The following is a 21,784-nucleotide window of genomic DNA, read 5'->3' on the forward strand; positions in this document are numbered from 1 at the left end:
CACTCATAGGACTTCATGTTCATGTTAAACAATACATGTATGTTTAAATAAAGTTCATATTTATATCCAAAAATCTCAGTTTATATTGGTGCGTTATGTTCAGTAGTTACAAAACATCCAGTGATTTTTTTTTTTTTTTTTTTTTTCAGGGCCACATCAATTTACAGAACTACTCATAATAAACATTGATAAAAGATACAACTGTTATGCATGGAATTTTAGATCCACTTCTCCTTAATGCAACCGCTGTGTCAGATTTCAAAAAAACTTCACTGAAAAAGCACACCATGCAATAATCTGAGTACAGCGCTCAGACAAAACAACCCAAACAGATACCTGCCATGTTGTGGAGTCAACATAGTATTATTATATATTCACTTACCTTTGATATTCATCAGGATGCACTCCCAGGAATCCCAGTTCCACAAATGTTTGATAAAGTCCATAATTTATGTCCAAAAACCTCCTTTTTTGGTAAAAGAAAATCCAAACTCGCGAGGTGCGGGCAAGTCCAGGCGAAAGTTCAGACAAAAGTAATATTACAGTTCGTAGAAACATGTCAAACGATGTGTAGAATCAATCTTTAGGATGTTAACATAAATCTTCAATAATGTTCTAAACGGAGAATTCCTTTGTCTGTAGAAATGCGATGGAAGGCAGCTAACTCACGTGAGCGCGTGTGATCAGATCATGGTACTCTGCCAGACCCCTGACTCAATCAGCTCTCATTCCCCCCTCCTTCACAGTAGAAGCCTCAAACAAAGCTTTAAAGACTGTTGACATCTAGTGGAAGCCGTAGGAAGTGCAATTTGACCCCATAGACACTGTATATTGGATAGGTAAAAACCTATAAACCTCAGATTTCCCACTTCCTGGTTGGATTTTTTTTCTCAGGTTTTTGCCTGCCATATGAGTTCTGTTATACTCACAGACATCATTCAAACAAATCTGAGTAGCAGACAGTTTACTCTGGGCATGCTTTTCATCCAAGCTACTCAATACTGCCCCCCAGCCATAAGAAGTTAAGACACTAACAGCTTACAGCAGGTAGGCAATTAAGGTGACTGTTAGGCCTCTTTAGTCTCCTGAATTTTAATTTCTACTGACTCTGAAAAACACCAAAAGAAAGATGCCCAGGGTCCCTGCTCATCTGCATGAACGTGCCTTAGGCATGCTTCAAGGAGGCATGAGGACTGCAGATGTGGCAAGGGTAATAAATTGCAATATCTGTACTGTGAGACGCCTAAGACAGAGCTACAGGGAGATAGGATGGACAGCTGATTGTCCTCGCAGTGGTAGAGCACGTGTAACACCTGCACAGGATCGGTAAATCCGAACGTTACACCTGCGGGACAGGTACAGGATGGCAACAACTGCCCGAGTTACACCAGGAACGCACAATCCCTCCATCGGTGCTCAGACTGTCCGCAATAGGCTGAGGCTGGACTGAAGGCTTGTAGGCCTGTTGTATGGCAGGTCCTCACCAGACGTCACCGGCAACAACGTTGCCTATGGGCACAAACCCACCATCGCTGGTCCAGACGGGACTGGCAAAAAGTACTCTTCACTGGCGCGTTGCTGTTTTGTCTCACCAGGGGTGATGGTCGGATTCACGTTTTATTGTCGACGGTTGTAGCTACATCTTGTTTGGCCAGCATTGTCAAATCACTCCGGTTCACACCGACTGCGGTGTGTGTGTGTGCGCGCGATAAATAGCCCCTCACAACTTCCAACTGATCTGTTGATGGCGCCTGCTAAGTTCAGGCCATCAATGTTGAGAAAAGTAGCAACATTTTTGCTGTTCTCGATGGCTAACGTTATATCTTTCAAAAACCCTGCAATAGAAAGGACTGTCAACACATGCTGAGCAGCTCACGTTATAGACAGAAGCAGGCTATATGGCAGACCTATCCAAATTCATCTTCTTTATCTCAGCCAATCCTAGCTAGTGGGAAGGTTTTTGTATTTTTCCATGGCTAAACCAACTTGGCTTGTAGTTAAAGAAAATATTCGTATTTATGGATGGAATACAAGTTTGTTATTAAGGCACATGAGGGTTCACATGCATTTTGATAAGTATAAAACATAATCTAATGCCTATCCTGTGAAGTAATGACATGCGACAGGCCCAGCTTCCTGAGACGGGTCACATATTTACAGGAGCTCTCGGCTTAGGTGCCTTGGCCACTACATAATTAGGGCTATTGCTACTATGGGGTGTCATTTATAGATGTCTGTGTCAAAGGAAAATCTCACGACTATCTGAACATTATTGAATCTGTAGTGAGTGTTATCTAAATGATATTAAAAGATGGTGAAACTTACTATTTTTCCTTTTGGTGTGAAAGGGAAATGTGATCCCACACTGTCTTTTGCTTCCATCGCCCCCTGCAGGATCAGTACGGCAACTATGTCATCCAGCACGTCCTAGAGCACGGCAGACCCGAAGACAAGAGCAAGATCGTGGCAGAGGTCCGTGGGAAGGTGCTTCTCCTGAGCCAGCACAAATTTGCGAGGTATGGCAACACAAATCCACCCCTTTTTTATTTTTTTTAATTAATTTTTTATAGCTGGTGAGAGTGAGACATGTGAAGACGTGCTTTCCAGTTATACCATTCCAATGAGGCCCACCTCCAATTTTAAAGTGACCCTAGCCTCCACTGAGTGAGACAAATTACTTTCATGGGCGGTTTTCCAATGAAGATTTTCCCCGGACTTTCAATGGAGATGCTCCATTGAGTTAAGCCATTACAATTATTATTTTTTGTCTGATCTACGGGCTTCCGCATTTTTTTAGAATCAGAGCAAACCCGACGTAAAACTTAGACACAACCCATAAAGTGTAGCACTTACCCGATTTTGCGGTTGATGGCAGGATCCGGGCGTCCTGATGATTTTCAAACATTGAATATATTCGGCCATTATTGCCAAGTGTGAGCAGTGCTCAGAGCAGATGCGAGCATGGCTCACCGTCAGCCAATCAGCTACTCAGAACTAATATAAAGATTCTGGCCGATGCTATAAGGTCCCCACATGTTAGCCGAATAGGTATAACCTAAACAGCAATAAGTAAAGCTGTGCCCTGTTCGTACGCCACTGACAGAATAAGGGAATATGCAATGTGTTATGTTGATTGTCTTTTGTGTACAGCAGTACTGTGTCTAAGACAATTTTTCCCATGGAACATTGAAGTTCATCCTACCTTAAGTTAATCTCTCACTCACAAAAAAAAGATGGGCTAGGTTACAAGTCGCATTTAAACCTGTTCTTACCTCAAACTCTTTCTGCAAAATCGTTAATCCATATTGTCCTCTTTTCCAGTACCAGTCACGTGCCCAAATGTGCATCTTTCTTGCTTTTGTATTTAGCTTTTTCTGAGCAACACAATCAGTGATGCTATATTTTTAAGGACAGAACTGCATTTTTATTTAAAATGTTTAATTTTTCAATTAAAGTTGTTACCAAAAATGTTAACTATTGAACTATGTAATTTTATAATACACATTACCTGCAATGTATCACCAAAATATAATAACTGCCTATTCCTACACATGGCTCAAATACATTGTTCTATTTTTTAAATCCTCAAACACCAAATTAGGCCTACCTTTATAAAAAATGATATACTGTCAATCATGAATGATAATTCTTCACATTTAACAGGTGCAGCGTCCATGTTGCAACTGCATGCTGACTATTTGATCCCAATCAGTTTCATGGGAATTTTCATTTCTATCTTCTTCTTGAATGATGTCGGCCAAAATTTTGCTTAGCGCCCCCCAAAAGGCTAGGGCCGGCTCTGACTGCATGGGTCGGTATACACTCATCTCAACCAATCATGGCTAGCGGGAAGGTTGCTTGCTTTTTCCGTGGCTAAACCAACTAGGATCGTAATTTAACATTTTTATTCATATTTACAGATGGCATACACGTTTGTTATTAAGGCACATGAAAGTTCACGTTCCAGAAGGCATTTCGGCCAACAAATCCATTTTTATTTTTTTGGAATGGTTCAAATGGCTTTCCTGTGAAGTAGTGATGTGCGACATACACCTAGTTTCCTGAAAATAGTCACGTTCCAGCCTTTAGCTTTTTAATTAAGGACTAGGCTGACTTTGTGTTCAGGACACCACCCCGTATAGTTTGTTTTTAACTGAGCCCACGTCTCTCCCTAAGTAACGTGGTAGAGAAGTGTGTGATCCACTCATCCCGTGCCGAGCGGGCCCTGCTGATTGACGAGGTGTGCTGCCAGAAGGACGGCCCGCACAGCGCCCTCTACACAATGATGAAGGATCAGTACGCCAACTACGTGGTGCAGAGGATGATCGACATGGCCGAGCCCGCCCAGCGCAAAATCATCATGCACAAGGTGGGTTGACATATACCATCTAGTGATTTCACTGTAAACATTTTGCTACATTAACAGCTATTTCTCATTGGAGAAGTTCAGGTTAGTCCCTCCCTGTTTCGGCCTGTTTGGTTCCTTGTGAGTACACCCCACGTTTCCCATTGTTTGTTAATTCAGATCAGTTTAATTTAGGCCAGGTTCATGTATTGCCATAAAGCCAAAGGTTGGTGGTACTTTTGGTACAGTATTTCTAGTTATCCAAATTCTAATTGTTACCCATGGCAGTCTCCTTTCCATGTGGTGTGAAAAGTATTTTACACTGAACACAAATAAACCCAACATGCAATGATTTTACTGAGTTACAGTTCATATAAGGAAACCAGTCAATTGAAGTAAATTCATTAGGCCTTAATCTATGGATTTCACATGACTGGGAATAGAGATGTACAGTAGGAAGATTGCATACACTTAGGTTGGCGTTATTAAAACTCGTTTTTCAACCACTCCACAAATTTCTTGTTAACAAACTATAGTTTTGGCAACTCGGTGAGGACATTACTTTGCATGACACAAATGATTTTTCCAACAATTGTTTACGGATTATTTAACTTATAATTCACTGTATCACAATTCCAGTGGGTTAGAAGTTTACATACACTAAGTTGACTGTGCCTTTAAACAGCTTGGAAAATTCCAGAAAATGTCATAGCCTATCAGAAGCTTCTAAAGCCAATTGATGTCAATTGGCAGTGTACCTGTGGATGCATTTCAATGCCTACCTTCAAACTCAGTGCCTCTTTGTCTGACATCTTGGGGAAATCAAAAGAAATCAACCAAGACCTCAGAATTTCTTTTAGACCTCCAAGTCTGGTTCATTCTTGGGACCAATTTCCAAATGCCTGAAGGTACCACGTTCATCTGTACAAACATTAGTATGCAAGTATAAACACCATGGGACCACACAGCCATCATGCTGCTCTGGAAGGAGACACGTTCTGTCTCCTTGAGATGAACATACTTTAGTGCGAAAAGTGGAAATCAATCCCAGAACAACAACAAAGGACCTTGTGAAGATGCTGGAGGAAACGGGTACAAAAGCATCTATATCTAAGTCCTATATGGACATAACCTGAGGCCGCTCAACAAGGAAGAAGTCACTGCTCCAAAACCACCACAAAAAGCCAGACTACTGTTTGCAACTGCACATGGGGACAAAGATACTTTTTGGAGAGATGTCCTATGGTCTGATGAAACAGAAATAGAGCTGTTTGGCCATAATGACCATCGTTATGTTTGGAGGAAAAATGGGGAGGCTTGCGAGCTGAAGAACACCATCCCAACTGTGAAGCACGGGGGTGGCAGCATGTTGTGGGGGTGCTTTGCTGCAGGAGGGGCTGGTGTACTTCACAAAATAGATGATGGCATCATGAGGCAGGAAGATTGTGGATATATTGAAGCAACATCTCCAGACATCAGTCAAAAGTTTAAGCTTGGTTGCAAATGGGTCTTCCAAATGTACAATGACCCCAAGCATACTTCCAAAGTTGTGGCAAAATGTCTTAAGGACAACAAAGTCAAGGTATTGGAGTGGCCATCACAAATCCCTGACCTCAATCCCAGAGAAGATTTGTGGACAGAACTGAAAAGGTGTGTGCGAGCAAGGAGGCCTAAATACCTGACTCAGTTACACCAGCTCTGTCAGGAGGAATGGGCCAAAATTCACCCAAATTATCATTGGAAGCTTGTGAAAGGCTACCAGAAACGTTTGCCCCAAGTTAATAAATTTAATGACAATGCTACCAAATACTAATTGAGTGCATGTAAACTTTTTACCCACTGGGAATGTTATGAAAAAAATAAAAGCCTAAATAAATCTTAATAGTGGTGATACTGACCCAAGACTGGGAAATCTTTACTAGGATTAATTGTCAGGAATTATGAAACTGAGTTTAAATGTATTTGGCTAAGGTGCATGTAAACTTCTGACTTCAACTGTACATCTGGTCACAGATACACTACATGACAAAGTATGTGGACACCTGCTCGTCGAACATTTAATTCCAAAATCATAGACATTAATATGGAGTTGCGGCCCCCCCCCCCCCCCCCTTGCTGCTGTAACAGCCTCCACTCTTCTAGGACAGCTTTCCACTAGATGTTGGAACGTTGCTGTGGGGACTTGCTTCCATTCAGCCACAAGCATTAATGAGTTCGGGACTGATATTGGGCGATTACGCCTGGCTCGCATTCGAATTCATCCCAAAGGTGTGGGGTTGAGGTCAAAAGCTCTGTGCAGGCCAGACAAGTTCTTTGACACTAATCTCAAAAACACTTCCCCAAACTGTTGCCACAACGATGGAAGCACAGAATTGTCTAGAATGTCATTTATTGTATGCTGTCACGCTAAGATTTTCCTTCACTGGAACTAAGGGGCTTAGCCCGTACCATGAAAAACAGCCCCAAGCCATTATTCTTCATCCACCAAACTTTACAGTTGGCACTATGCATTCGGACAGGTAGCGTTCTCCTGGCATCCGCCAAACCCAGATGTCTGTCGGACTGGCAGATGGTGAAGTGTGATTCATTACTCCAGAGAACGCGTTTCCAGAGTTCAATGTCCATGTTCTTTATCCAACTCCAGCTGCCGCTTGTCATTGCACGTGGTGATTTTAGGCTTGTGTTCGGCAATGGAACCCCATTTCATGAAGCGCCTAACAAACCCGTTGTTGTGCTGACATTGCTTCCAGAGGTAGTTTGGAGTGTTGTAACCAAGGACAGACGGTCCCGTTCTGTGAGCTTGTGTGGCATACCACTTCGCGGCTGAACTGTTGCTCCTAGACGTTTTAACTTCATAATAACAGTACTTAGTTGATCAGGGAAGAAATTTTACAAACTGACTTGTTGGAAAGGTGCCATCCTATGAAGGTGACGTGTTGAAATTTGACTGTGCTCTTCAGTAAGGCCAATGTTCGTCTATGGAGAGAACATGGCTGTCTGCCTGTGGCTGAAATGGCAGAATACGCTAATTTAAGGGGTATCCACATACTTTTGTCTTTTATAGTGTACCTTTAAAAAATGGAAGGGGCGTAGATCAGAACCAGTCAATATCTGATGTGACCATTTGCCTCATGCAGCATGACCTCTCCTATGCATAGAATTGTTCAGGCTGTTGATTGTGGCCTGTGGAATGTTATCCCACTCTTCAATGGCTGTGCGAAGTTGCTGGATGTTGGCGGGAACTGGAACACTTTGTCGTACATGTCGATCAAGAGCATCCCAAGCAAGCTCAATATTAGACGTCTGAGTATGCAGGCCATGGAAGAACTGGGACATGTCATCAGAGTGCACAGCTGAACACTGTATGCTGGAGAACACTTGGTTTATTATTTTTGATTTAAAACAAACCGCTATGCATTAAATACGAATACCAAACTTTGTGTGGATTTACGTGATGTTAGCTTTTAACAGCTAGGAAACACCGCTAACCAAACAGTGCTAGGTGGCTGTTCTACAAAGACACCGGTTGTCATCGTGGGAAAGACGCGTTACCTTTTGAAAAACAACTGGTTGCAGTAAAGAGCCAACCTGGATACTAAGGACATCCTGAGGGAAATCGATGAGTATCAACAGCTTTACGCTCTGGAGGAACAACCTACTCCATCATTGAAAGATCCGGCTACCTTGCAAAAGAATCCAACAAAAAAAGAGATGAATCGACAGACCATTTACTTACCGTTGAAATAGAGGCTAGTGCTCTTGCTGGAATCCATGCAACCCTGAAAGTTGTGTGAGGAGGTAGCAGGGGGGAGTTTTGCTAAACTCGAGTGAAATTCTCATGCGCCAAGGAGGGAACAAGGCACTCGCAGCCGAGGTAAAAAATTCACGATTCCAAAATGGATTGTCTCCTCACGGAAAACAGGGTGATGAGGGAGTTGCTACTAGACATACAAAGTCGTAGCATGCGTGAAAGTCTCATATTTTCTGGGATTCCTGAGGACGCATCCAATAATCCAGAGGGCGCGATCAGAGAATTCATGCATCCGCCCTGAAACTTCCTCTAGAGACTTAACAAGACCAAGGGTCCCCGACCGATCATCTCAAAATTTGAACAATACCAACAAAAGGAGCTGATCAAAAACAGGGGAAGGGAGCTTAAATGGACCAAATTCAGTCTCCATTACCAATTTCCACGAGATGAACGAACATCATAAGAGGCTGTATCCTGTACAGAGGCAAGAGGGTGAGGGGTACGCGTGCCTTTCTCATTGTGGATAAACTCTTTTTTTATAGATCGACAGCTCCATAACACCATGGCTGTACTAAATTCTACAGGGACTTCAGGTTACGAAAAAAAGAAAGTATGGGAACTAAAAATATCTGAACACTATGAAGTGGATATGAACACACGTGCTCGCTTACACATACTGACTTACACATACATACTTGATCTCGCTCGCTCGTCTTCTCGCCCTCTAGTCGAACTGTTCTGTAATTGAATGTTTCTTGTTGGTTCATGTCCGTCTACATGTTTGTTTACAACAAGCAAGGGGGAAGATATCCGAATAGGGACATTGGGGAATAATAACATTGTACGGGATACGTTTGTATTGTAGTGAAGCTGTCTCTATAGTAATGCAAGGTCTCATTCATGATCATGTGAAACGTCAATTGCTATGGAAATGCTGGGATGTGTTTTTCGATGATGGTGATGATGATAAAGGCAATTGTGATGCAACTATGGTGATATGGATTACAATTATCATCATGAATATTAAGGCTATACGCACTACATGTTACACACAGCCACTCAACCATGCAAATTGGCAGGGTTATTTATTTGGACATCACACATTAGTCTTACTCTTATACAGACATCGTACACACACTAAATCACATCCAATGTCATACACTCAACCTACTCAGATTTACTACACACATAATATCTTATCTAAATGTTCGAACATCTGTGGCATTGGCTCACACGCTAGAGAAAACAAATATTGCTAGATTCTATATCTTGAATTCTAAATATCAGACATTTGAAAGCTGACCGTCAATACCTCTGATGGCAGTATTTTTACAAGCACTAATTATGGTCAATTTACACTGAGAATAGTATCTAGTTATGGTAAGGGGTGAAATAAGTATAGCCTGTTATAATTGTAATGGTTTAGCAGATTTTTTTTTTATGGCTAAAAGGAATATAACATATACTGTTTACAGGAAACTCACTCTATACCCTTAGATGAAGTTGCATGGAAAAGGGAATGGGGTGGTGAAATGATTGTCATGGACAAAAGAACTCAAAAGGTGTGATTATTAATGAACAAAAATGTTGATCTGAATGATTTGTGAGGAAGGTGGATCTTTTTGAATATGAAAGTGGACCAAAATATTTGGCCCATCTATATGGTCCAAATCAGGATGATCCATACCAATTGTTTTTTTATAACTTACAGGCAACAAAGGAACAAATCATTATGGTGGGAGACTAATTGTTAAGTACCTCCAATGGACTAAAATAAATCAATCTACAAGCTGTCATACACTGCCCTTAAGGAAATAAACATATATTATGGACACATTTAGAAATAGTGGATATTTGGATACTAGAAAAACCCTGACCTAGTGAGCTATACATGGAGACTTAATCAAGCTAGTTGTTTTGACTACTTTCTTGTCTCTCACTCTTGCATCAGAGGTTAAAGTGCGATCGGATCATCTAATTGGCCTTCACGTAACTCCTATAGAATTTCCACGTGGACAGGGATATTGGAAATGTATTCAAAGTTTACTGGAGGACAACTTAGTTAAAAATAAGAAAATAATTTAACTTAATTTTTCTAGTATAATATAGATTCAGCAAATCCCCTTATTGTTTGAAGGTACATTTTAAAGGTATCCCAGAGGTCATTCAATATTCATCAATAATAAGGCTGTTTCTGGCTAAAGAGACAGACCGGACTAACAAGGGAAATACATAAACTAATAGTACAGGTAGATACAAAAGCACTTGGGGGACATATTGAAGACCGATCGAATGTAATCTATTACAAAAATAAAGCAAGCTGGATGGAATATGGAGAAAAATACACTCCATTCTTCCTGAGTCTGCAACACAGGAACGCTAACGCAAATAATTTGCAGAAACTCATTACTGAAGACGGAATCATTTATGATTCTACGAATTATATTTTAAAGGAGGAAGCTAAATATTTTAAGCAGATGTTCTTTTCCGTCTCATCCTCTCCCACTGAATGCTAAGGAATTCTCATCCTCTCTCATTGATTACGGTAAGGAATTCTTTCCAAACAATACAAAATATTAACAAATATACAGAGATCAGTGCGACGGCCAAATTAGAACTTTTTGAGGCTATTAAATCCTTTCAGTCTGGAAAAACCCCTGGGCTTGATAGCCTTTTGATGTACTAAAAGCTCCATTGTTAGATTGTTTTAACTACTCCTATAGAAATGGTCGTCTGCCAGGTACTCAGCAGGAAGGTCTGATTTCACTATTAAAACAAGACCCAGATAGACAGGATCTTTATACTTGCTATCTAAGAAACTGGAGGCCCCTTACACGTCAATGTTGTGATGCAAAAATACTAGCAAAATGCATTGCACTTACCTGGTTTTACCAGGTATTGTTCATCCTGATCACAGGTTGTTCTTACATGGACGATACATTGGAGATAATGTACTACAAATACTAGCAATAATAGAACATCATGAAACATCTAAGAAGCCAGAAATGATATTTGGTGTATTTCGAAAGGGCATTTGATAAAGTAACACTGGATTTTATTTATAAATGCCTGGATTTTTTTCAATTTCGGTGATTCTCTCTTATAAAATGGGTAAAAGTAATGCATAGCTACCCCAGGTGTAAAATAGTAAATGGCTACTTCTGAGTTTTGAATTGTCAAGAGGAGTTCAACAAGGGTGTCCGCTGTCACTATCTATTTGTTATGGTCATCAAAATGCTAGCTATTAAAATGAGATCCAATAACATTAGATTAGAAATCCAAGGCAGAAAAACAAAGGTGTCTGTATATCCCGATGACTCAAGTTTCATATTAAGTCCACAAGCTAGATCCCTGCAATGTCTCATTGAAGATCTAGATAATGTTTCTGGCCTCTGGACTAAAACCTAATTATGATAAGTATACCATATTATGTATTGGATCTTTATCTAATACCACTTTAACATTACCCTGCAGTTTACCTATAAAATGGGCTGACGTTGAAGTAGACATACTTGGTATTCATATCACAAAAGATATAAATAAGCTCTCCACAATGAATTTTTAATAGAACATTTGTAAAAAAAAAAAAAAATTGACAAGATCCTGCAACCAAGGAGAGGGAAATGCCTGTCTACTTATGGAAAAAAAATCCCTGAATAACTCCTTAGTCATATCTCCGTTTGCTCAGTGATGGCATTGCCTACTCCTGATGTGATTTCTTTTTTTCAAATCATATGAGCAAAAAATGTCGTTTTATCTGGGACGCTAAACTAGACCAAATAAAGCGTGCCTGTCTATAACATTTATATGAATTGGGTGGGTTGAGACCTCTCTAAAAGCTTCACTTATTCAAAAGTTTTACTTGATCCTTAAATGGTTCTCAAGTAGATTACTAAAAGCTCATCCTTTGCAGATTGCCATGTCTCATTTACAATTACTGAAAAGGATACTTTTTTTCAAACAAGGATTGCAGAGCTGGCTCAAATTTTCAATTTCATCTCCCTGAAAAGAACATGTAATTACAACAAATATTATGGCATATCTCAAATGTGCTGGTTGATAAAATACCTGTAATTATGGGAAAGATGTTTTGAAAATGGTATTTTGTTAACCACAACATTGCAATATAATTTATCAGAATTGTACTGAAAGGTCTGGTCAATCCAAGAGCACAACCAGTTGATTACAGCATTACCCCAAAAATGGAGGAGGCAGCGGGAGGAGGTAGGGAACTGGTCTGTCTGCTCAATATAAAGGATCAAAACTTGTGGAGGAATAAAAAATTGCATAAATAGAAAGTTTAACAGTTTCATTTGAGGACCAGGATGTTGACAACTGTGCCACACAGATTGCAAAATGGTTGGGAAGAGATTTTTTTGATGTACCTATTCCATGGCATCCGGTGTATGAGCTGATATATAAAACGATGCACAATTCAAGAATTTGTGCTTTTCAGCTAAAAGTATTATATAGAATTCTTGCCACAAACAAAATGCTTAATATTTGGGGCATACAATCATTGAAGCTCTGCAGATTTTGTGAGGATACAGAATCAATAGACCATTTTATTTTGGTATTGCCTTCAGGTAGCCTGTTTCTGTTCTCAGGTTCAGGAAAGGCTGAAAATGCATAACATGTATCAAAAATTGACCCTAGAAATAATACTGTTAGGAGATCTGGAGAGACCGGGTCAGTCATACTAATACTCGTAGTAAAAATATTTATCTTCAACTCAATCTGTGGATTCTATTCGATGGATCGAAATTGTACGTTAAACATCACAGCATAGTTGAAAGTTATATGTTGCGTATAAATCCGAAGAGGGTGGGCATCAGCGATAGGTGGGATGGGCTGAGGGTTGGGATGTGGGATTGGAGTTGCTGGGCGGGAGATAGACTGATGGTCAAGATAAAAGTATAAAAAGTCAGTTTGAATGGCACTGAAGTTTTTTTTTTTTTTATTGATTTATTTTTTACTGCTAATGCAGGTTTGCCTGAGGCCGATGCCGTTCGGGTGCTTATACTCATGCAAATACACACACACACAGATAGTGCTAGACATATACAGTTGAAAATACCAATACTTCTATTTGGTTGGCGCGTAATGTTCAGAAAACCACAGGCTCGAGCGGTCACCACGGGGCAGACAAATTCCAAATAGTATCCGTAAAGTTCGTAGTAAAACATGTCAAACGTTTTTTTAGAATCAATCCTCAGGTTGTTTTTACAATAAATAATCTATAATATTTCAACCGGACAGTAGCATTTTCAATAGGAGAGCGAGAGAAAATTTCTCCTCCAAGCTGCTCGCGCATGCAAAACGCTGCTGGCACCCAGCCATCCACTGATGCGATGTGATATTTCTCGCTCATTTTTCAGACTGTTCAGACCATGTGGAAGCCATAGGAAAAGGAATCTGGTTGATATCTCTTTAAATGGAAGGAAGGCATGCAATGGAACAGGGAACTTTCAAAATAGAAGGCACTTCCTCTTTGGATTTTCCTCAGGTTTTCGCCTGCAATATCAGTTCTGTTATACTCTCAGACAATATTTTGACAGTTTTGGAGACTTTAGTGTTTTCTATCCTGACAATTATATGCATATTCTGGGCCTGAGAAATAGGCAGTTTCATTTTGGTACGTTTTTCAACCAAACATCAAAATACTGCCCCCTACACTCAAGAGGTTAATGGAATTAATGTTATTTTTTAATTGCGTGGGAGGGGTCACAGATGTTTGAGGGGCAGCTATTGGGGAACTGTGGGGGGGGGGGGGGGGGGTCTTGGAGTGTCCCTGTTTTTGGCCTCAACATGCCCTTGAGCAGGGCATTCACCCTGCATACTACTTTGTCGCTCTGAATGGGAGTCTGTTGGATGAGTGGTGCAGTTGTTGGATGAGTGGTGCAGTTGTTGGATGAGTGGTGCAGTTGTTGGATGAGTGGTGCAGCTGTTGGATGAGTGGTGCAGTTGAGTGGCTTCACTGCAAGTATATATTTTATGTTTTGGATTTAAAAAATTATTACAAAAAGAACTGGCATTTTCAGCTTCCAGGAATTGTGTACAGAGAGATCCCTTGCGACATGGGGCTGTGCATTATTAGATGGAGGCGGATGAATGGCACGACAATGGGCTTCAGGATTTATCACGGTATCTCTGTGCATTCAAATTGCCATTCATAAAATGCAATTGTTTTCGTTGTCCACAATTTATGCCTGCCCATAACATAACCACACCGCCACCATGGGGCACTCTGTTCACCACGTTGACGTCAACAAACCGCTTTGCCTGTACATTTGAAACCAAGATTCAGACGTGACGAGCACACTTCTCCAGTGGCTGTCGAAGTTGAGCATTTTCCCACTGAAGTCTGTTAAGACACCGAACTGCAGTCAGGCCAAGACCCTGGTGAGGACGACTAGCACACCGATCAGCTTCCCTGAGACTGTCCATGCAAACGGTCAAATATTCTTCAGTTGTGCAAACCCAGTTTCATCAGCTGTCTGGGTGGCTGGTCTCAGACGATCCCGCAGGTGAATAAGCCCGATGGGGAGGTCCTGGGCTGGTGTATAAACGCAATGTGTAAAGTGTGGCTCCCATGTTTCATGAGCTGAAATATTGGATCCCATCAATTTTCCGTTGGCATAAAAAGCTTCTTTCTCTAAAATTGTGCACAAAATTTACACATCTCTTTTAGTGAGCATTTCTCTTTTGTCAAGATAATCCACCCACCTGACAGGTGTCATATCAAGAAGCTGATTAAAACCTCTCTGGGATATGTGGGACGGTAGCGTCCCACCTCGCCAAAAGCCAGTGAAATTGCATGGCGCCAATTTCAAACAACAAATCTCATAATTACAATTCCTCAAGTATTATACACCATTTTAAAGATACACTTCTTGTAAATCCAGCCACAGTGTCTGATTTTCAAATAGGCTTTACTGCGAAAGCACACCAAACGATTTAGGTCAGCACCTAGTCACAGAAAACCATACAGCCATTTTCCAGCCAAGGAGAGGGCTCACAAAAATCAGAAATAGAGATTAACTTAATCACTAACCTTTGATCTTCATCAGATGGCACTCACAGGACTTCATGTTACACAATTAATGTGTTTTGTTCGATGAAGTTAATCTTTGTCCAAAAACCTCATTTGAAATTGGTATGTTATGATCAGAAATGCATTGTCTCAAACAAACATCCGGTGAAAGTGCAGAGAGCCACATCAAATAACATAAATACTCATAATAAACATTGATAAAAGATACAAGTGTTATGCATGGAAATATAGATAAACTTCTCCTTAATGCAACCGCTGTGTCAGATTTCAAAAAGGCTTTACGGTGAAAGCACACCTTACGATTATGTTTGGTCAGTGCTAGTCATAGAGAAACATCGAGCCATTTTCCAAAGAAGGAGAGGTGTCAGAAATAGCGTTGTAAATATTCACTTACCTTTGCTCTTGATCGGAATGCACTCCCAGAAATCCCAGTTCCACAAATGTTTGTTTTTTGTTTGATAAAGTCCATTTATGTCCAAATACCTCCCTTTTTGTTCACGTTTAGCCCAGTAAACCAAATGCATAATGCACGATCACTTGTTCAGACGAAATGTCAAAAAAGTTATATTACAGTTCGTAGAAACATGTCAAACGATGTATAGAATCAATCTTTAGGATGTTTTTATCATAAATCTTCAATAATGTTCCAACCGGAGAATTCCATTGTCTTTAGAAATGCAATGGACCGCAGCTACCTCTCACAGGCGCACGCATGATCAGCTCATGGCATTCTGCCAGACCCCTTAGTCAAGCAGCTCTTATTCGCTCCCCCTTCATAGTAGAAGCCTGAAACAAGGTTCAAAAGACTGTTGACATCTAGTAGAAGCCTTAGGAAGTGCAATATGACCCCATAGACACTGTATATTCGATAGGCAATGACTTGAAAAAGTCATTTCTCAGGTTTTTGCCTGTCATATGAGTTCTGTTATACTCACAGACATCAAACAGTTTTAGGAACTTGAGTGTTTTCTATCCAAATGTACTAATTATATGCATATTCTAGCTTTTGGACCTGAGTAGCAGGTAGTTTACTCTGGGAACCTTTTTATTCAAGCTACTCAATACTGCCCCCCAGTCCCAAAAGTTCAACAGCATGATCTCTACACAGGTGTACCTTGTACTGGGGACAAAAGGCCACTCTAAATGTGCAGTTGTCGTCATATGATGCAATGCCACAATGTTTTGAAGCGAGCGTGCAATTGGCAAGCTTGACTGCAGGAATGTCCACCAGAGTTGTTTCCAGATAATTTAACCAGCCTCGTAACCGCAGACCACTTGTAACCTCGCCAGCCCAGGACCTCGACGTCCGGCTTCTTCACCTGGGGGATCCTCAGACCTGCCAGCTGATTTAAACTGAGTATTTCTGTCTGTATTAAAGCCCTTTTGTGGGGAAGAACTCATTCTGATTGCCTATGCCTGTCTCCCCAGTGGGCTGGCCTATGCCCACCCATGACAACTTATATGGAAAATGATTGAGGATAATGGTGGACGATATTGCCGCTCCTATTTGCCATATTTTAAATTTAAGCCTACTAGAAAGTATGTGATCCCAGGCCTGGAGGGAAGCAAAAGGCATTCCGCTACCTAAGAATAGTAAAGTCCCCTTTACTGGCTCAACGAGCCAACCAATCAGCCTGTTGCCAACCCTTAGTCAACTTTAGTAGAAGAAAAAAAATGTTTGACCAGATACGAATCAAATTTTGTCACATGCACCGAATACAATGGATACAAGCACTGCTCTACCTTAACAGAACTAACATGGCAGGCCCTAGTTTGTCGCACCTGGACGACTGTTCAGTCGTGTGGTCAGGTGCCACAAAAAGGGACTTAGGAAAATTGCAATCGTCTCAGAACAGGGCAGCACGGTTGGCCCTTGCATGTATGCAGAGAGCTAACAATAATATGCATGTCAATTTCTCCTGGCTCAATTTGGAGGAGAGGTGGACTTCATCGCTACTTGTATTTGTGAGGTATTGACATGTTGAATGCACTGAGTTGTCTGTCTGCACTACTGGCACACAACTCGAGACACCCATGCATTCCCCACAAGACATGTCACGAGGTCTCTTCACAGTCCCCAAGTCCAGAACAGACAATGGGAGGCGAACGGTACTACACAGAGCCATGACTACATGTAACTCTATTCCACATCAAGTAACTGATTCAAGCAGTACAATTAGATCAAAAAATCAGAATGCACCTTATGTAACAATGGGGACTGAAACAACACACACATGCATACATACGCACTACATGCACATATGCATGGATTTTGTATTGTAGATATGTGGTATTGCTTGAGTAGGGGCATGAGGGCACACTCCGAGTTGTAATGCTTTAATTTTGCTGGACCCTAGGAATAGTAGGCAGCAGCTAATGGCTGCGCCCCGGCTCAGTCAGTTGAAATCTGTAGATTACAGCCTAGTTTAGTTAAATTGACTGAGTTCCTTGTGAACTGTAACTAAAAAAAAATGTTGCATGTTGCGTTTATATTTGTATGTATACACAACCTTTTGCTGTTGTAAAGCACTGAGTCAAATCAATACAAATGTTGACACGGACATGGAGTGGCGACATTACGAACTGCTTTTCACTGCAAAGTTTGGATTTGTGAACTGTGCAGTTTCAGATTGAGACAGTTTAATTCCTTCAGCCTATGTTTATTAGTGTACTTGTGGTGCTTCAGCACAAACACTAATGCATTCTTAACCACCGACATAGATAGCCTTCTTAGATTTGTCTAACTGAACAAGTGTTTTGTATTTTGGTGTTAGTTGTGTAAACCTCAAGTTTACACACACAATTTAGTGTCTGATTCTTTAAGCACAATAAGTTTGTTTTTTATATTCCACAAACAAATGATATATATTGGTGTGTGTGTGTAGTAACTGGTGACTTTTTCCTCCCTAAAATCTGTAACAGACCTAAAAGTCCCATATCGGTTGGTTTAGTCGTAACACAAAACATTTGCTCCATTAATACATTACAATTTCACGTACAAATGTACATTGATCCTTCATTACAATACTCCATTGATAAGAATGTGTCTCCACAGTCTGTTTTGTCCTGTTACGTGGATTGTTGGCGAGATTGACTTTTGCTGTCCAATCACTTTTTTTAATCTCTTAGAATCCTTCAAGGACAATGTTTAAGTGGGAGGCAGGTGGCTTAGTTCTTTAAAATCAAAACAAGAAGCACTTCTTTAAGGGCCAGTACCACTATAAATGTTAATGATTTCATCTTTGTTCTTCTCTACCCCAGATCCGACCCCACATCGCCACCCTGCGCAAATATACCTACGGCAAGCACATCCTGGCCAAGCTGGAGAAGTACTACATGAAGAGTGGCTCTGACCTGGGGCCTATTGGCGGGCCCACCAACGGCCTCATGTAGACCTATCCTCCCTCTCGTGTCCCTTGACTAAAGAGCAGAGTAGGAGCCCCCCCACCCCCTTTTTTCTAGTTCTATAAAGAGGCGCTCCATCAGAGCTGACCTTTGACATACCCTTTGTGTCCCCATTTTGGGGGAATTACCCATAAATTATTCAACTTCACCTAAGAAATGCTGTGACATCTGGGGGCAGGCAGACAGACTGACTGACTGTCTTGCAGGCAATCTCTTGCGGGTAAAGCACAACCCGCCCCTATTGTTTATGATGTAATAGATATAACTGGCTGGTTTTTGGTATATAATCTTGTACATTTTTGTTTTTTTACTTTGTAAATCCCTCTGTAAGGGGAAAAAAAAGGAGAACCGCATTTGCTGAAAATGTACAATTCTTACAATTACACCAGCAAGTGACTTTATAAGGCCAAATTTGAGTGATCCTTTTAAACAATTTTCCATTTGTTTTTGTACCCAGACTTACTATCAGCTGTTCTAATTAAAAGCCATGTGTTTAAATATAATATACAAAATTATTTCTACTACCACACAATGATCCCAATGCAAAAGCAGCTGATGGATCCATTTCTACTTATAGCACTGCATAGTATGGATAGATTATGAAACCCATCTTTCCCACCGGTTACTATGTCTTTCGTGCCAATGAGTTAGTCACCCATTGGTCTCTATTGGACCAACTAAAGTACTTTGCTTTGGAGAGCTCTGTACTTACATTTTTGGGGGGTGTCATCCAGTTGGCTGCTCGTGATTGTCTCGATTTTGTTGCCTCTGTTTTTTCGCAGACCGGGGTGTAACGCCTACTCTTCGTCTCGGGCTGTTGGTGAACAGCTTGCAGTTGGCTTGATTTGATTAGTCGGCTCCAGGTGATGACTGGCATCGTTACTAAACGGTGTACTTTGAGAAATGAAAACATGCGCTGTTTCATCCGTAGGCAGTGATTCCACTATACTCCACCTATACTGTCTTAAGCAACAACAACAAATGTTTTGCCGCCCACTCAATGGCTACTTGGGGGCTACACCGGACACTGCTATGTAAGACGTTTATTCTTTTTCAGAAGCAAAGCATGAGGTCGGGTTGTATAGTGAAAGTTAAACCTGGTTGTAATATTTACATGAAATGACCGTAGTGGGGCTTTTGGGGAGGGGGTGGGAGCAGGTTAAGCATAGGCATGCTGTGACAGGCTTTTAGAACTTGGAATGATTTTTCGTTATCATGTTATCGGTCTTGTAGTTTGAGATGAACACTGCCCTAGAAAAGGTATATTTATGTACTGAATATTCATCTCTTGCATAGAAGTAGCTTAGCAAAAATGTATAGCATCTTTGTGTATGAGTAAATATTAAATTGTTGCTTTTTTGGGTAGGGGGCTTTGGCCTAATGACGGCACCCTCACCACCTGCAGTTCAGAGCAGTAGGAAGACTATATTATTATTTTCAAGTGGCTCATTCCATGTGTGTGAAGTGGAGAATAGATTTGGGGATGAGCTAAGAAAAGGATCCTTGTTTATTTTTAAGTGGCTCATTCCATGTGTGTGAAGTGGAGAATAGATTTGGGGATGAGCTAAGAAAAGGATCCTTGTTTATAGGATTGTGAGACAGTCATAGAGGTGGTTTTAATTTTGTTCATCTTTTTTTTAAATTTTTGCAGTCTGAATATGCAATCGATTTGGGTAGTCTAAAAAGCTATACACCTCATCTGTAATACTAGTAGTATTGGCTTTTGTTTTTTGCTTCATATGAATAATTGTAGAATACATGTAGTATATGTGCAGTTAAGTGTAAGTTTATTAGTTGACAAAAAAAATTATAGTTGATGTTTGACAGGCCTTGCTAAATTGGTAGTGATGCTTTTATTTCGTCTGTACAGTTGTACATTTGTAAACGTTGATGCTGTAAATGGGATGTCTTTTACACTTTGGGGGGGGGAATTGCAAAAATGTGCATTTTGATGTGTGTATATTCATCACTCCTTTCCCCTAAAATATAATGTATACAGTTTTATTTGATCAATCGTTATTTTAAAACTATTTTTATGGCTTCACAATCTGACTTGGTTTTTGTTTTTAATCTGTTATGAAAAAGGTTGGCCTTGTTTTGTATGTGGAGCTGTATAACATCTCCTGTTTATTGTCTTTCTGACATGTGACAGTTTAAAGGAACACCAATGCTCTGTACTTAAAATGAGGCTGCTTCTGGTCCTCTCTGCTACCATGGAAAACTTCACAGGATATGACAGAATTATTTTTGTACAGAAGAGGGCTGTATTTTGGAACAGCTACTACCTTGTAAGTGAAAGAAATGTAAGATATTGTCAATTATATAAATATGAACATATGAGTTTTGTCACACTGTCAAAGTCATGTACATTTTCAGGTGGCCTTATGTACATTTCCAGATGTTAGATGAAGAAAAAATACTCATTTTTTGGGGGGGAAGCAGAATTGTGACTATGTATGATTAAACCGTTCTAACATTTGATAACTTCGTTCTGTGCCTTTCATTTCCATATCTTGTTTATGAAGTTGTTGTGCAAACTTGCAGTACATGAATTGGACTTGAAGTTGTTTTGAAATGAACCTGTTTTGAGCAGCAGATGCTGTTTGTCAGTCACCAGTTAGCCTACTTCATTATCAATTGTTTTCTAAAGGAGTCTAACGGGTTGCTGAGCGTTCACATTTGCCAGAACAGACTATTTTAATTTATAGCCTATATCTACAAGGAAGAATAGTTGTCTGACTCACCCTGTGTCTATAACGGTGACATGATCACTGTACTACAGCAATTTTTTTTATTGAACCATTAACTAGGCAAGTCGGTGAAGAACAAATTCTTATTTTCAATGACTGCCTAGGAACAGTGGGTTAACTGCCTTGTTCAGGGGCAGAATGACAGATTTTGACCTTGTCAGGTCGGAGATTTGATTTTGCAACCTTTCGGTTACTAGGCCCACGTTCTAACCACTAGGCTACCCTGCCGCCCCAAAATGGGGGGGAAACCCCTTAATAGGGCTTTGGGCCACCACAGCTTCAATGCTCCTTGGCATAGATTCTACAAGTGTCTGGAATTGTTTCGGGGGGACGTGATACGTTTGTTCCATGATAAATTCCTTCATTTGGCATTTTGTTGATGCACTCATTTGACTGGTAAGGCGAAAGCAACCAATGTAGACAAGTTGGGGGAGGTGCATCTGCGACAGTCTGACACTGACGTGGTTTTCCAATAGCAA

At 40.6% G+C, this 21,784-nt stretch overlaps 1 protein-coding gene across 18 annotated transcripts in view; it reads left to right on the top strand.

Annotated features, from left to right (window-relative positions):
* LOC109884009 (pumilio homolog 2) overlaps positions 1–21,036 on the top strand; it is a 54,644-nt gene extending 33,608 nt beyond the window's left edge. For all 18 annotated transcript variants that reach the window (XM_020476006.2, XM_031800144.1, XM_031800145.1 and 15 more), the window contains 3 exons: positions 2,395–2,516; positions 4,177–4,369; positions 18,412–21,036. In XM_020476006.2, coding sequence (XP_020331595.1) covers positions 2,395–2,516; positions 4,177–4,369; positions 18,412–18,543 — 447 coding nt within the window. In that variant the 3' untranslated portion in view covers positions 18,544–21,036. The remainder of the gene's footprint in view (positions 1–2,394; positions 2,517–4,176; positions 4,370–18,411) is intronic.
* Positions 21,037–21,784: the final 748 nt, after the last annotated feature.

This window comes from Oncorhynchus kisutch, linkage group LG21 (genome assembly GCF_002021735.2).
Source record: "Oncorhynchus kisutch isolate 150728-3 linkage group LG21, Okis_V2, whole genome shotgun sequence".
Classification (NCBI taxonomy): Eukaryota; Metazoa; Chordata; class Actinopteri; order Salmoniformes; family Salmonidae; genus Oncorhynchus; species Oncorhynchus kisutch.